The sequence below is a fragment of the Agelaius phoeniceus genome, chromosome 16, assembly GCF_051311805.1.
Source record: "Agelaius phoeniceus isolate bAgePho1 chromosome 16, bAgePho1.hap1, whole genome shotgun sequence".
In the NCBI taxonomy this organism is placed as follows: Eukaryota; Metazoa; Chordata; class Aves; order Passeriformes; family Icteridae; genus Agelaius; species Agelaius phoeniceus.
The window spans coordinates 300,844-315,235 of NC_135280.1; the positions used below are offsets into that span (position 1 = coordinate 300,844).

Below are 14,392 nucleotides of genomic sequence, written 5' to 3' on the forward strand. Positions count from 1 at the left end.
ATTCTGAGTATTGATTCTGAAAATGCAGCTTGTCCTCATAATTTAGAAAGCAAGAAATTTTTAAGCACTGAGAAGGCTCCCAGTTCTTTAAAACCTGTTTGGCTTAAAGTATGAAAAAATGAAGTATTTTTTTACACGTCTTGATGTCCTTTTGGGTGAGGAAAAGGGGGAATTGTTCGACACCTTTGCACAGGAACCCAAATGATGCATATATTGCAGGAAACTCATTAAAACACACTTCCAATATCAAAGGATCATTCCTAATCCCTGGCAACCAGCTGCTTCAAACAGCAGCTTCAGTCTCCCAGCTGGTGTGTTCACCTCTGGAACAGCTGCTGCCCACTTCCACATTTGCTTTCCTGCCCCTCCCTAGGGCAGCACATCATCCACATGGTTCACATCTCCATTTGGAATGCAGGAAATACCTCAGGAATGGACACTGAGCAAAAGGTAAATCATGAGCAGCAAGGAAACTGCTGCCGTGTGTCACAGCACCTCTGTCCAGCTGTCACCCCTCTGCGTGGGACACGCCTGCTGCTGCTGCTGTCTGTCTGTCTGCCCACACCACTGGCCCAAGGCCAGGATGGGAGCCAACACATGCCAGACTGGCAGCTGAAAAATTGGCACTATTTTTTTCTTTTTATTGTAATGCAGAAAATAATTTCACCTTGGGATCTGTGGCAGCTCAGGAAGTTCCACAGCAAGCAGACCTTGGAGGCAAATACGGCTCTTCACCCTGGCACAGGCAGGAGTGGTGTGAAGCAGCTGCACTCCCTGGACAATGGCATCTGCCCAGAAACCTTCACCCTTCCTCAAATCTGGTGCCCATGAGGAGCATCAGGAAAAGCCTGTGGCTGATCTCCTTGGCTCTGACTAGTCCCAGGCTCTTGAGGCCATGCGAGTTGCTGCCGGGATCTCACTCCTCCCACCTGCTCCCAAAACTTCAAAGAGCCTCTCTAAGCTTTTACTCTCAATGTTTTAGACACTTGTCACTTTATGGAATGTCTTCATTATTTTAAAATGAGGGGTTTGAGAGAAACTGTTGTTATTTATAGATATCTGTCTGCTATCAAAGCACTTATCACTGTCACACCCCAGAGCCTCCAGTAAATGCCCGCTGATGGCCGCTCTGGAGATGCAGCTGGACAAGGCGGGTTGTCACCTGCAGCCCCCACAAGGGTGGGTGTGTGTCACCCTTGGCTTGGAGCTGCTCACTGGGACACAGTGACACAGCCAGCAGAGCCTCCAGTAGGGGCAAATTCTCCCAGAGATCCCCGTCCCAGTGGGACTGCTGCTGTGACAGGCCCAGCACACCCAGGCAGAGCACTGAGGTGGGCACAGTGCAGCTGCCACAGCTGGCTGCTGTCACACAGGGGACCCGTGTGCCCAGAGCTGGCCCAGCCACCAGCAGGATGCCAGAGCCACGGGAGCTGAGCTGGAGCCGAGCTGGAGCCGGGGGGTGCCGGGTGCTGTGCATGGGCAATTGTTTTTCATTCAGGGAGAATCAATTCTTCTCATGAAACAGCCTGTTAGTCACTCACAGCTCTCTGAAATCCACTGCTGGCAGGGTGGCTCAGAGGGTCTTCACAGCTGCTGGGTCTCTTTGGAGTAGGAGCCTTTGCCTGCATCTCACAAGCACATCTCCCTGGGGAATCCAGCTACCCATCTCAGCCCTGTAAGAAGTGTTAACATACAGGGAGCAATAAACATCCCCTGGCTATTATTTTCCATTTGCGTGGTCAGCTCAAACAGACAGCAGCTCACAGCAGGGTTTGATATGCTTATATTGATTTTCTTTATAGATTAGAGTGATTCAAGCAGTTATAAGGTTAATTTCAGATGATTAACTTCACCATATTGTAATATTTGATTTAGATTGGCTTTCAAACACTTTCCAGCTATTGATTTTCAATATCACACTTCTAGCACTGCAGCCAAATGTCATTTAAATAAAAGGTTGACAGAGTAGAAAATATCCACATCAGTCCTGAAAATTCTGCCACATCCAGCCTGGATCAGCCCTGGCGTCCCAGGGAGAGGAGTGTGCTGCAGGGTAACACACATGTCTCCAAACCTGGCTTTGCCAAATTAGTGCTGGGCTGACACAGCCCTGCCCTGGGTGAGGCTGGCTCTGGCCTGGCAGGGTCTCACCAGCCGTGGTCCCCCCTTCACTGCTGTGGGGCCTGTCCAGCAGGAGCCAGTGCTGCCCAGCACATTGCTGTGTCCCTGTCACACGGCCCATGGGGACTGTGCTGGCACTGCTATTGCCAGAGTTCCTGCTGTTTTCTTTGTGACATTAAAACTCCCACATAAAAATCAGCCATGACATTGTTGGATATCAGGAGAAGTTTGACCTTCCTTGTGGCTTCAGATAATCCCCCCATCCTGGGGAGGTGCAAGAGCTGTAAAATGTATAACAGGTTTTCTTTACATCAGCTGAAAGCAGCTGGGGATTTGGAGACTGTAGGAGAATTACATGTATGTGATTTTATAGGAAGCTTCCCCTTAAAATACACAGAGGGGACATGAAATCTTCAATTTTCAAGGGACCCTCACTTCTCAGAATGTGCCAGCCCAAGGGAAGGTCAGTGCTTCTGGTTCTGATAAAGGCACTGGAGATGTGGAATGTGAGCAGGAAGGACTTGTGTCCAGCACCCACTTTGGCAGAGCACATGCAGGGAGCTTTTTGCTTTTTTAATGGCTCATGTCTCCTTCTCTCTCTCACACTTTTATTTTCAGGGGCTATTTTCTTCCTCTCATTTTGGTGATGTGCTGAATACAGATGAGACTTAGAATACACAGAGCTATTAGACTGACACACGCTCATTTTGTAAGTTTGGAAAAAAAATAAACCCCTGCTCAAGTTAGCTTGGCACAGTTAGAAAATGAGTGAGCACCTGGCTGGCAAGAGTCCCCTCGCTGCCCAAAGCTCAGGGCCACCTGTGAGCGCCCTGTGCCCGACGTGTCCCTGCAGGGGTCGTGTCCCCACCAGCCTGGTGGGGGCTGGGGTCCAGGGCTGTGCCCTGTGGCTGCTCTGGGAACCTTCTGGAACCTGCCTTGTCTGGAGTGCCCAAGTCCCACAGTTTATGTTCAGGCCATTGCTCTCTGTGCCTGCGCCTCCTGAGGTGAAGAGATATTGCTTCCCATAAATTCCAGGGATTCTTTACAGAGTGCCTGGCTGGCCACAGTGGTTCAGACAGAGCTGATAAAATACTTATTTGTCAGATAAATTGTCCGATTAATTTTGTAATTTTAAATTATTTATTTATACGTCATCTGCAATAACTAATGTTTATATTGCTTCATGACCAGCAATGGTTTGCCCTTGCTGATGATAAATCCCCATATACCTGCAGCAGCTGATGCTGATGGCCTAAACTTGGGAACAATAACCCAAGCAAGTAAGGAGTGCTCTGTAATCCCCTTGCAGGCTGCAGAACATGTGTATTATCTTCAGTTCTTTCCCACAATTCTTCCACATACACTTTTTGACAAAAGGAGACTGTACAGACCCCACAAAGGTCAAAGCTATTAAAAATCTTTTCAGTGAGCAGTGCTGCATATCTCCAAACACTCACAGCTCACCAGGGAAAGTCAGAACTTGCATTTTTCACCTCTTGCTCTTTTAGTCCTGTCCAGCACCCACTGAAAGAAACCTGTGTGGAAAATCAGCTCCTGAAGCCCCTGGATTTGTCAAAGCTGGCCGATGAAGCAGATGTTGGCTTGTCCCTGTTGAACCCAGGGAAATAAATGCATCCGTTCAAGTAATTCATGTGACTGGAAAAATACAAGACGTGAGATTCAAGACATTTTAAAATACAAAGGAACATTTGTTCAATAGTTTTTCAGGTATCTGTTGAATCTGTATTGCTTAAGAAAAACATGTGGCTTAAATAGACCTTGCAGTCTCTGCTCCAAGACCACGTCTTGGCAGGATTTTGTTGCTCACTGTCTTTACCTGCTTTCACCTCATTGTGAGATGCCTCAGAAGGTCCCTCCAGGAACTTTTGGGCTTGAATGATGTACATAGTTGTGTCATCTGTGTTTGAGCTGAGGTGTCTGCCTGCCATCCCACTTGTATATTAAATGAAAGCAGCTCCTATACAGCCCAGGACAGCTCCCTGCTAATCACTTTTGTCCTGCAGACATCCATGATTTAAATCTGCTCCCTGTTCCTGCTCCTCGGCCCCAGCTGGGAGAGGCTGTAGGTTCTGCACAATTTGCTGTGTATGGCCAATGAATGATGTCACCCTCACGCTGGTGAGGTTTCTGAGAGATGATGTGAAGATGACATTGCCTGCAGCCTCTCAGTCTGCACCAATTAAACAGAGAAATTAAAAAATGTCTGAGTCAATTAAAAAGAGGAATTAAACAATGTGATAAACAGGAGGCAACGGAGACAAAGCTGGCACATCATGTGGCACAGAACAGCAGCCACATGAACAGCTGTCTGTGTCAGTGCAGTGGTGCCTTCCCCACCTCTGCAGTCACCTCAGTGCGCCGTGGGACCTCTCTCATGGGGGCTGGCACCTGACACTGCTCAGAGCCCAGTTCCTGAGGGATTTCTCCTCCTTGGTCTGGCCTCTCCTCCTGGCCCCTTCTTTCCTGTGCCAGCAGGGGAGTCCAGAAAATCCCTTTCCTCTAGGCACCTGGGCAGATGTTTTCTAGCCTCATGAGCTGGGTGCTTGGTGAGGAGTGTGGGGACTTTGAAGGATTCACAGAGCCAGCTCTGGAAGTGCAGCATTTCCTGAACTCAGCCTAATGCATCATCTCAGCCTGGAGCTCAGAGATGAGACAGACCAGCCCAGCAGTCAGAGCTGATCTCTATGGTCACAAACATGGCATCCAGGTTAACATGTGCCAGAAAGGAATTCTTGATTCCTCCAGGGAGCTCGTATGTTTGGGTGAGCTAGAGTGTGGCTCACTGAAAGATAACAATCTGCAGGATTCCTCACTGCTGCCCTCAGTGTGCTGACAGAGGGGAGAGGCTCTCTACAGGCAGGACAAGTCCCTCCTGGAGGCTAGGAAAGTGCAGCTGGAATGTGTTTTCCAAATAACTTTACAGAAAATTATAAATCAACGCCATAACTACAGCCACGTTTGGCTCAGTCAGTGTGCAGCAGCTTGCAGAGATTGGAGGACAGAATGGTGCTGTGGGTCAGCCCTTGACACCTTGGAAATGTCATGAGACCTTGGGCATGGTCCCTAGAGTCACCTCCACCAGCTGCCTGCATGGCTCAGCCTCACGGTGCTGTGGGTCCCGGTGGTCACAGGCTGCCACCCCAGGGTCCTCAGCAGAGGATGTGCCAGCAGCTGGGCTCCTGCTCCTGCCTCTCCTGCGGCTCCTGGCCCTGCTGGAAGGGCCTTTGGTCCCAGCACCAGAGCCAGTGCACTCCCCAGCTCAGTGCAGCACAGCCCAAGGTGTGGATGGTGTGGAGTGTAAGAGGCACAGAGATATCCTGCACCCTTGCAGGGAAGAACTCAATGGACAGTCCATCACAGCTCCCCTCTGCCCAGGCTGGAAGCAATCCAGCTTTCATGGGGTTTTTCCTACAGTCAATCGAGTGACTGTTCTTTCCCAGAGCCGTTAAGCAGCTAAGCCAGACTCTGTCTTTTCTGTATCTAATTGGCACTTTCAGCTGTAAGTAAGGTGATCTACAAATCATTTTGATCTCTGTTCAGTTCTTTGATCTTACTGTTGTTCTCAGGTGCATATAGTGACAGCACAATTAATTAATTGCAGGCTGATAATTGTGCAGTTGCAGCATGCTCTAGTTCATGCCTAGAGTTTTACTAGTTGAGTTGCCAGGGTTTGTCATCAATTCTGGCAAACAAGAGTGATCTGAAATAGCATTCGTTGACCTTTTCAACATCGGTAAGTCCGCAGGCAGAGTGCACAGGCTGGGGAGGAGCCCCAGCCTCCTACATGGGAGGCACTTAGCACCCGGAGCTGACAGGCATGAGGTGCCCAGCTGCAGACTGGCAGCTCCCAGGATGTTGGATTATTTATTAGTGAATGCTCTATGATGCTCACTACATCCAGCCTGCAGAGAGAGGAGAGAGCTGGACGGCACTTCAGGGAATAATCCAGAGACCTTTGCTAGTATTAACTCTTCTGTATCCTTCAGTCTGAAAGGGAATTAATTAAACCTTGTGCTGCAGGGTTTTGATCCATCCCTGCTGCAGGACAAGATGAGTCCCAGCAACAGAGTAGGATGTTCTGTACTGGATGTTCTGCTCTGAAATGTCTGGTAGGAAAGTAAAGCAGATGCATCAAATCAAATGGGATTTCTTTGTGCTGGTCCCTTGGCTTATGCTTTCCACACCAAGGAGGTGACTTCACTATCCTACTCCAGTGCCACAGGGCTGGTGAGGGCTGGCACTGTGGGCAGGGATCAGTGCAGTCCCTGTGGGTGAGGTGGGTCCCCTTGCAGGAAAAGGCAGGAGAAGCCATTTGCTAATGCTGGTGCCTGAAGGAGCCGTGAGGGGAAGCCCCAGTCCTCTGGGCTGGGTACCCATCTTTTGGAACCAGCTTTGTTGCCATCCATGCTCTGGCAGAACTCGTTCAGCTTTTGCAGGCTGGTGCTCCACAGGCTGTCAAACCTCTGCCAGAAGAACCGGTGGACAAAAGAGCCTCGTCTGTGTATTCTGCTCCCTTAAAACAAGGCAAATATTTCACTATCTGTTGAAGAATATTTGCATTTTTATGGATAAATTCAAGAAAAAAGGCACCACACAATCCCAATTTGCATCCCTTATTTCCATAGAAACTACAGGAGCCTTAATTGCTTTCATGTGCTTTTGATGAAAATTGAGTGGGGTATCTTTATCCTGCCATAAGGTGGGAAGAAAAATTGGCATTCAAAATAATATCTAATGGTTCAAAGGATACTTTTGCAAAACAACTTTCTGTGATTTATTAACCAGCTTGGTGTTTTTCGAATAATTGCAAAAAAAAACTTTGTGGGAAACTTGTTGCAAGCCTTCACTAAACTGCTGCAGATTGACATCTGCAGTGTGGAATGAGGGCTGTGTACCAGGCTGTGGCTGGTGAAATTGAGGGCATTCAGCACCTAACCGAAGTTCAGAGCCTAGCAGGGAGCAATAAAGAGTTTGGATATTGTAACTTATGCAAGCCTTTTTAACTGTAGGGGGGGAATGTTAGTCAACAGCAGGAGAGACTGGGGATCAGGACCAGTCCTGGGCTCCGGGCACACGCAGCCCCGGTGTGTCACCATGATATTTTATGAAAAATCCCTTTGCCAGGATTTCTTCTCCTGGGAAGATGAGAAGCCTCAGCTTCTCCATGTTTTGCTCCTCTGGAATGTGATTTGGAGAATTGTTTACCCAGCATGTGAATTGTTCTAATTTAATGACCAATCACAACGAGCTGTGTCCGACTCTCTGGGTCTGTCACTGGTTTTTATTATCATTCTTTCCTAGCCTTCTGTCTGTATCCCTTCTCTACAGTTTAGTATATCACTTTCTTTTAATATAATATCATAAAATAATAAATCAGCCTTCTGAGAACTTGGAGTCAAATTCTCATCTCTCACCTCGTCCTGGGGACCTCACAACACCTCACCAGTGCCTGCCCTGCTGGGAGTGGGGCTGGCAGGAGCAGGGTTGGCAGGAGCAGGGCTGTGTGGTGCCCGTCCTGTGGAGCCCCAGGTGCTGCAGGGCCCAGTGCCAGCCCATCACGGGCAGGAGCAGGGGTTGGTGCAGTGCCCATCCTGTGGGGCTGGTGCCAGCCCATCACGGGCAGGGCTGTTCCTGCAGCAGGAGCAGGGGTTGGTGCAGTGCCCATCCTATGGGGCTGGTGCCAGCCCATCACGGGCAGGGGTAGGGGATGGTGCAGTGCCCATCCTATGGGGCTGGTGCCAGCCCATCACGGGCAGGAGCAGGGGTTGGTGCAGTGCCCGTCCTGCGGGCTGGTGCCAGCCCATCATGGGCAGGGCTGTTCCTGCAGCAGGAGCAGGGGTTGGTGCAGTGCCCATCCTATGGGGCTGGTGCCAGCCCATCACGGGCAGGAGCAGGGGTTGGTGCAGTGCCCATCCTGTGGGGCTGGTGCCAGCCCATCACGGGCAGGGCTGTTCCTGCAGCAGGAGCAGGGGTTGGTGCAGTGCCCATCCTATGGGGCCGGTTCCAGCCCATCACGGGCAGGGCTGCTCCGCTCCTGCAGCAGCGGGTGTGCTGTGCCTGCACCGCTCAGCCTGACATGAGGCCATTTATATTTGATGGTGTTTGGATGAATTATGCACATAGCCACTAAGAGAAATTTAATGATGGGTTTCGTCTTATTTTTTATAGATTTCAGCCTTTGAATTAAGCACCAGTTCACTCTCAGTGCTACAGGCGATAAAAGGGAATATTCCAGTCTCTGTGTCCATCACAGCTGCTCTGCCAAGCAGAGTTAACAAGTAAACAGTAATCGCCCGCAATTATTGCCCATTACGTGCTCTCTTCACCTGAGATCTCACCGCAAAGGCCGAGTGTGCTGTCGCAGGAGGAGTCGGGTGGCAAGGAGCTGTCAGGATGAAATAACAGCAGAGACCTGTCAAACGCTGGCTCCGTGAAAGACCTAAATCCTCTCTCGATGGCCCCTCCGTGCAGCGTAGAAGAGCTATTGCTGTGTAATTATAAATTGTCTGTAGGGCTTATCTCAGGTTCAGGGTTGACATTACAATAATAGGGTGGGTGAGCTTTATTTAAGGGACAATGTGTGGTGTACACACGGCAGAAAAGGAGTGTGGTGGGTGATTAACGCCGGCACGGAGCTGTGAGGTCCCTGCCGGAGGAAAAGGAGCTCGTGCAGCCGTGGGCTCTGCTGGGAGGGGAGCGGGACCGGCGGAGGAAGGATCCTCCTGCTGCCCAGCTCTGGATGTGCCGGTGCCACATCTCCAGGAGTGCTCCGTCTGAACGCTCCATCACCAGCAGAGAGGGAAGGGCAGGTTTTTGCTGGTTTTTGCCGTTTTACCGACCTACTTGAGATGCTTACTTCAGGGATGAATTGAATTATTCTCAGAATTGCCTCTTCTTTCCTTTTGCTATAAAAAAAGCAGAAGGTGATAATCTCAGATGTGGAGCTATAAGGCAGGAGGGATAGATCCTGTTGGAAATACCTGTTGGAAATGCTCAATATTTTCCTAGTGTGCTTCTCTGGTTCTACTTTATTTTAAGGATGCATTTTGTAAGCATGGATCTCCTACAGTGTTTCCATGCAAGTAGACGTTAGAAAGGGAAGATGTGGAGAACAAGCCTTGCACGTTTGTTCCAGGTAATGTTTTCTTGAGCCAGGTTCACCTTGCCCTGAAGACAGGTGGTCCTGAGCAGTAATTGCCCCCTGCCAGCCTTGCCTGGGTGCCTTCTCCTGTGTCTCTGCTCCGTCCTGCAGTGAGGGGGCAGCAGGGGTGAGGATGGAGGGGTGCTGAGAGCTCAGCCAGATGTGGGGGGATCCGTGCAGCAGCTCAGGGTGGAAGAAAACAGCAGCACAGTGGGGCTGTCTGGCTGCAGCCCTGTGTGCAGGGCAACCCCCAGAGTGGCTTGGCTTTGGAGTCAATACCTGAACCTGACTTTTTGTATTGGGGTAAAAATACAAAAATAAAGGAAAATAAAGGAAATAAAGGAAAAAACCCCTATGTGGATCCACAGTCTCTCTTAACCCCAAATATGCCTAAAGTTTCTGTGGGGGCTCAGCAGCCGGGGCAGCTGTGATCCCAGCTGAGCGTGCTGGGAGGGCCACTCGTCTCTGGGGCTGCTTTGGGCAGCAGCCCCTGCAATCTCCATGTTGGGCTGCAGTAAATTACAGGGATCCACTGCTATTTATAGAGGAAAGAAAGTGTCTCTGCTCTCGAGTGCCTTGGCCTGAGGGTGCAGGCAGGTACTGCAGGGTGAGACTCCTGAGGGAGCCTGGCAACTGCCCCAGCAGCTGGGCCAGTGCATGAAGGCACTGTGCCCATTTCTGCAAGCGCTGACCCCATCTCAGGCACTGAGCCTGGTGGAGCTGGTGCCACTTAGGGGAGTTAGTAGTGGTATTAACTGGAGGAAATGCTATAGAGTAAGTATTAGCCTTGTGTTATGTAGAATTTTAAAGCGCTTCATTAATTTACAATTCCACTTTTTATTAAATTAATTTGCATTTTAATGAAAAAAAATAAGTGGAGCCAGCTCTCTTCTTGAAGTGGGAATAACATGCCACCTGTATGTGAATGAGGTTGCCCAAGCTGAGGTGGCTTGGCAGCCCTGTGGGGGACGGTCCCCAGGCAATGTCCCCTCCCTTCCCCGTGTCCTTGAGCGGTGCTGAGGCTGGCTCTGTGTGTGGGGGCTGCCACTGAGAGTGGGGGAAAGGCTCCAGGACAGGCAGGAGCAGGATGCAGTGATCCCCTGGCAGCAGGAAACGCCTCTGGCTGCGGGCAGCTGTGCCCTCCTGGCAGGGCCATCCTGCGTCCCTGCTGCCAGGCTCTGTCCTGCCCAGGAAACAGGGGCTGGGCAGCAAAGCACACTGGAGCACCCCCTCAGCATGCAGGGCAAATGGGAGAGTTCAGCTAAAGGTTACAAAAAGTAAAAATTCCCATTGCTGGGCACCCTTTGGGATGTGCAGCTTGTGCTCCCTGCCAATGCCAATGGCCCTGACAGATGCTCAGTGTCTGTTCCTGATCTGGGATTGCTGCTCTTCAGGGAGATCAGCCTCATGGCCCTCCTTTGGCTGGCAGGTATCAATTCTGGAGTGAAGCAAGGCACACTTGTGTAAAGTAAATAGCAGAGATCATTCTGCTATCACTGGTGTCAAACAGCTGCATTTAAAATGGGACAAAGGTGGTATATATCTCTCCAAGTTTGTTTTGTTAGGGTTTGGGGTTTTTTGGGGGTGGGTGTTGTTTGTGTTTTTGTTGTCGTTATTTGGTTTCTTGGGTTGGTTTTTTTCAGTAGTTTGGGATCTTTCTGTTACTGTTCTTTGCTTTGAAGTTTTTATGTTTTGAGGGGGTTTATATTTCTTTGGGGGTTTTTGTTTGTTTGTTTCAGGTTTTTTGGGGTTTTTTTGGATAGGATTTCAGGTGTGATTATAGCTAGGCAAAGTAAAAAAAAAAAAAAAAAAAATTTAGAAATCCACTAGCCTCTTTGCCTTCTGGCTCTGGGATCAATAAGTAATATCTCTGGTGCCTCAACAGCCTCCTAAACTCTCTACTGGGAAACAAGCATTTCTCTTCAGAGTTTCATAATATTATTACTTAATAATTGTTGTTGAAATTATTATTACTGTTGTTGTTATTAATAATATTACCATTTCAGTTGACTGCAAATGAGATTATCTCCACCAAACCATCTTTACTTCCAACCTCTCTTATCATCAGCTCTGCTGTTGACTTTGTGGCAGCAATCCCACACAGTCCTTTGGCTTTTGAGACAGGTAAAGTTAATAAGTCTTTTAATTTTTAATTATTTTTTCCCAATAGCAGCACCTGCTAAGGGAACTTTGGCTGTGTTCCCTCACAGCTTGGAGTCACGGTGGTGCCAGCAGCTGTGAACCTCCCGAAGGGCTCTCCTGGCCTGCACAGCCAGAGGTGATGGGAGTTTCTGGGCTCCAGGAGCACAGCCCTGTAGTTCCTTGCCCCTTAGCAGAGGAGCACCAGGGCATTGTGTGCGTGTAGGCTTTTCTTAGAAAGGAAAATTAAGCAATAAACATCCACAGAAATGAGACATTTAAACATTCCAAGTAATTGATACCAGGAAAAAATATGATAGGATGAAATCTATTCCTGCAATAAACTGTCCATTAGTTGGGCCATCAGCATAAGCCTAATCTAAAGTTATGAGGATCCATTACAGATATAATCAAATACAATTTTCTATATTCCATGAATCAAAAGCACCATATGTATTAAGAGCCTAGTTTGTCTTTTTGTTCCTGCCTTCTCCTAGAACAGTGTATATCTGATTTCTTGTGTTATATTGCTCTGATGTCTGCTAAGGGCACCATGCCCTAGAAATTCACATTAAATAACTGAGAGCGAGTACTAGAAATGAAAAAAGTGAAATACTATCTAGACAGCTGGAAGTAAAAATATGAAAAGTGTTGCACTTACAGAAGGAAAAAAAGCCTATTTTTATTACTTGAATAGACAGCCTGGTATAAAGAGAAATTTCTCACCCAAGATCAGACATGCAGCTGGATTGCAGCAGGCAGCCTGGGATGCTGGGTGTGGCACAGACACTGGCTCCAGAGAGCGTGGGGGTGTGGCTACAGGTGCCAGGTGTGTCACTCTTGCTGGGTGTGTCACTGCAGCCCGGGACATGTTCTGGCTTCATCAGGACATTTGCATTGAGCATTTCAAGGAGACCCTGCAGCCAGGGTGAACCTGTGGCCAGATATGTCTGCAGCTGTGAACTCTCCCACTATGAGGGCTGTTCCTTCCATCCTCAGTGGCCTGACTTCCAACTTGTCCTTCTGTCCCTTTGTTTTGTTAATTTTTCCATTTCTCAGCACTGTGAGAGCCAGCACACCCCTGTCCAAGAGCCCCCACCCAGCTCCCTGCCTGCCTGGGCTCGCTCTGCTCAGCTGGGGATGCCTGAGCAGGGCTGCTTCTGTCCAGCTCATGGACATACCCTAGGTCTGGCAGATGTCTCTGGGAACCAACGGCCAGGGAAGGGAGCTGCCAGGGTTTGTAAGGGTTGCTGCTTCCTGCCAAGAGTTGCCCCATCTCTGAACACAGTTTTCCAGAAAGGTGTGTGTGACCTGCCTGTGGCCCAGCACAGGGGTTCTAATGTGTTGGCAGGAGCCTGGAGCCATCTCCTGTCCTTGCTGCCTCATCAATTCTCCAGCTGTTCTCTAATCCCATCTGAAAAAAATAAACTTCTTCTGTCTCCCCAGACCAGCCCCCTGCATTATCTGTGTTCTTTTCCATGGCTGACCTGCACTGTTTGGCTTTGCTGCATCCTGCTGGGAAGACCTTCCCCAGAAGAGCACTTGGACACTGTGGCACTGCTGGTGCTCTGGATCTGCTGTGTACCCTGGCTCCATCAGCTGGACAGGATCAGCTCCATCAGGCTCCAGGGATACAGGTTGGGGTCTCTTGGTTCTTGCCCTCTGTAATGTTTCACCTTGTGCCATGGGTGGCTGTGAACTCCCAAGGGCAAATGTTCCTGCATGGGCTTGCCCTGTTCAGAAAACCTGTCTGAGGCTGGGCAGAGGGTTTGTTCAGCAAAGCTGAAGCCACGGTGGGTCTTTTGTGCCAGCACGGGGGTCAGCTGTCAGGGCATGTTGCAGGCTTGTTGCTAAATTCTAGGGCAAGGAGCAAAAGATTGTAAAAGGACAATACTCTGTTGGTAATTTGGACAAAATCGGTGGCTGTGTAATCATCCTAAGTTAATCAGTGGATGTGAGATGAGAGTCCTGCCACAGGGGCTGGGAAGCACCAACCTGCTGAGAGCACCAAGTGGGAGAGGGGTGACGGCTGAGTGAGATGCTGCCACAGCCAAGACAAGAGGAGTGAAACTGGGTATTTGATTTCTTTGCTAAGAGCTGTGGATCAGCCAGCTAATGAGGCAGTGGGTTCTGGGGGCAGAGGAAGAGCCTGGGACATGGTTAGTGCTCATTAGCAGCCAGAGATGTGAGAGCTCTCAGCACCCTGGTTTTTTGGGCTGGCCGAGCCTTTGGCTGTCCCTGGAAGCAGGGCCAGCACAGTGCTCCTGTGGCACAGCTCCAGCAGCTGCCAACCTCTCCTCAGCCAGAACAGCTGCTCTTGGAGCTGCGAATGCTAAAGGCTTGAGAAATTAATTTTGCCTGTCAAAAATTCAAATGTACACGTGTGAACTGTGGTTCAGCAAGGTATGAACCCACCTGGCTGCGCTCCAGCTCCGGGAGCGCCGCTCACCGCAGGGGAGAGGAGGCAGCGAGTACCTGCCAGTGTAAGCTGCTATTGTCTTCCACATAAAACATGCCCTTAATTAATAGCTAGCATGAACCTAAGCCACTATCTCTGTTATCAATTTGTGGATGTGGTTGGATTGTCTGTCTCCCAGGACAGTAATATCCCTTCATCTTACTGCAAATTGCTCACAGCATCCTTCTATTACACAGGCTTAATGCTTGAAAAATAGAGATTTAATACTCTACCATATCAGACTAAGTGAGGTCAAAGCAATTCATATTCACGATCCCACAAAGCTCCCTGATGGTGCTCCTGTGAGGAATGTGATGTGCAGGATGCAAAGCAGGGAGGTCCTGCTTGGGTTCACAGCTGTCCCGCACCAACAGGGCCCAGGAGAGCCCCCATGGTGGAAGCGTTGGCTCCTCCCTGGGCAGAGAGCAGGTGCACTGCGTGCCCAGGTGGGGCTGCAGGGGCCCCTTCTGGGCTGTGCCAGCCTCTGCCCCCATGTTGTTGCCACCCATTCT

The 14,392-nt window shown here is 49.6% G+C and overlaps 1 protein-coding gene across 6 annotated transcripts in view; it reads left to right on the forward strand.

Moving 5' to 3' along the window:
- The window catches only part of LOC143695328 (uncharacterized), a 117,617-nt gene that overhangs the window by 90,925 nt on the left and 12,300 nt on the right, over positions 1 to 14,392 (forward strand). For 3 of the 6 annotated variants that reach the window (XR_013184425.1, XR_013184426.1, XM_077186653.1), the window contains exon 3: positions 12,869 to 13,059. The exons of 1 other annotated variant lie outside the window; for it this stretch is intronic. Coding sequence is in view for 1 of the 5 variants with exons in the window: in XM_077186653.1 (XP_077042768.1) it covers positions 12,869 to 13,059 (191 nt within the window). In the remaining 4 variants the exon portion in view is untranslated. Of the gene's footprint in view, positions 1 to 11,289; positions 11,408 to 12,868; positions 13,060 to 14,392 lie in introns of all 6 variants that reach the window. 2 more of the 6 variants (XR_013184428.1, XR_013184424.1) reach the window with 1 other exon arrangement.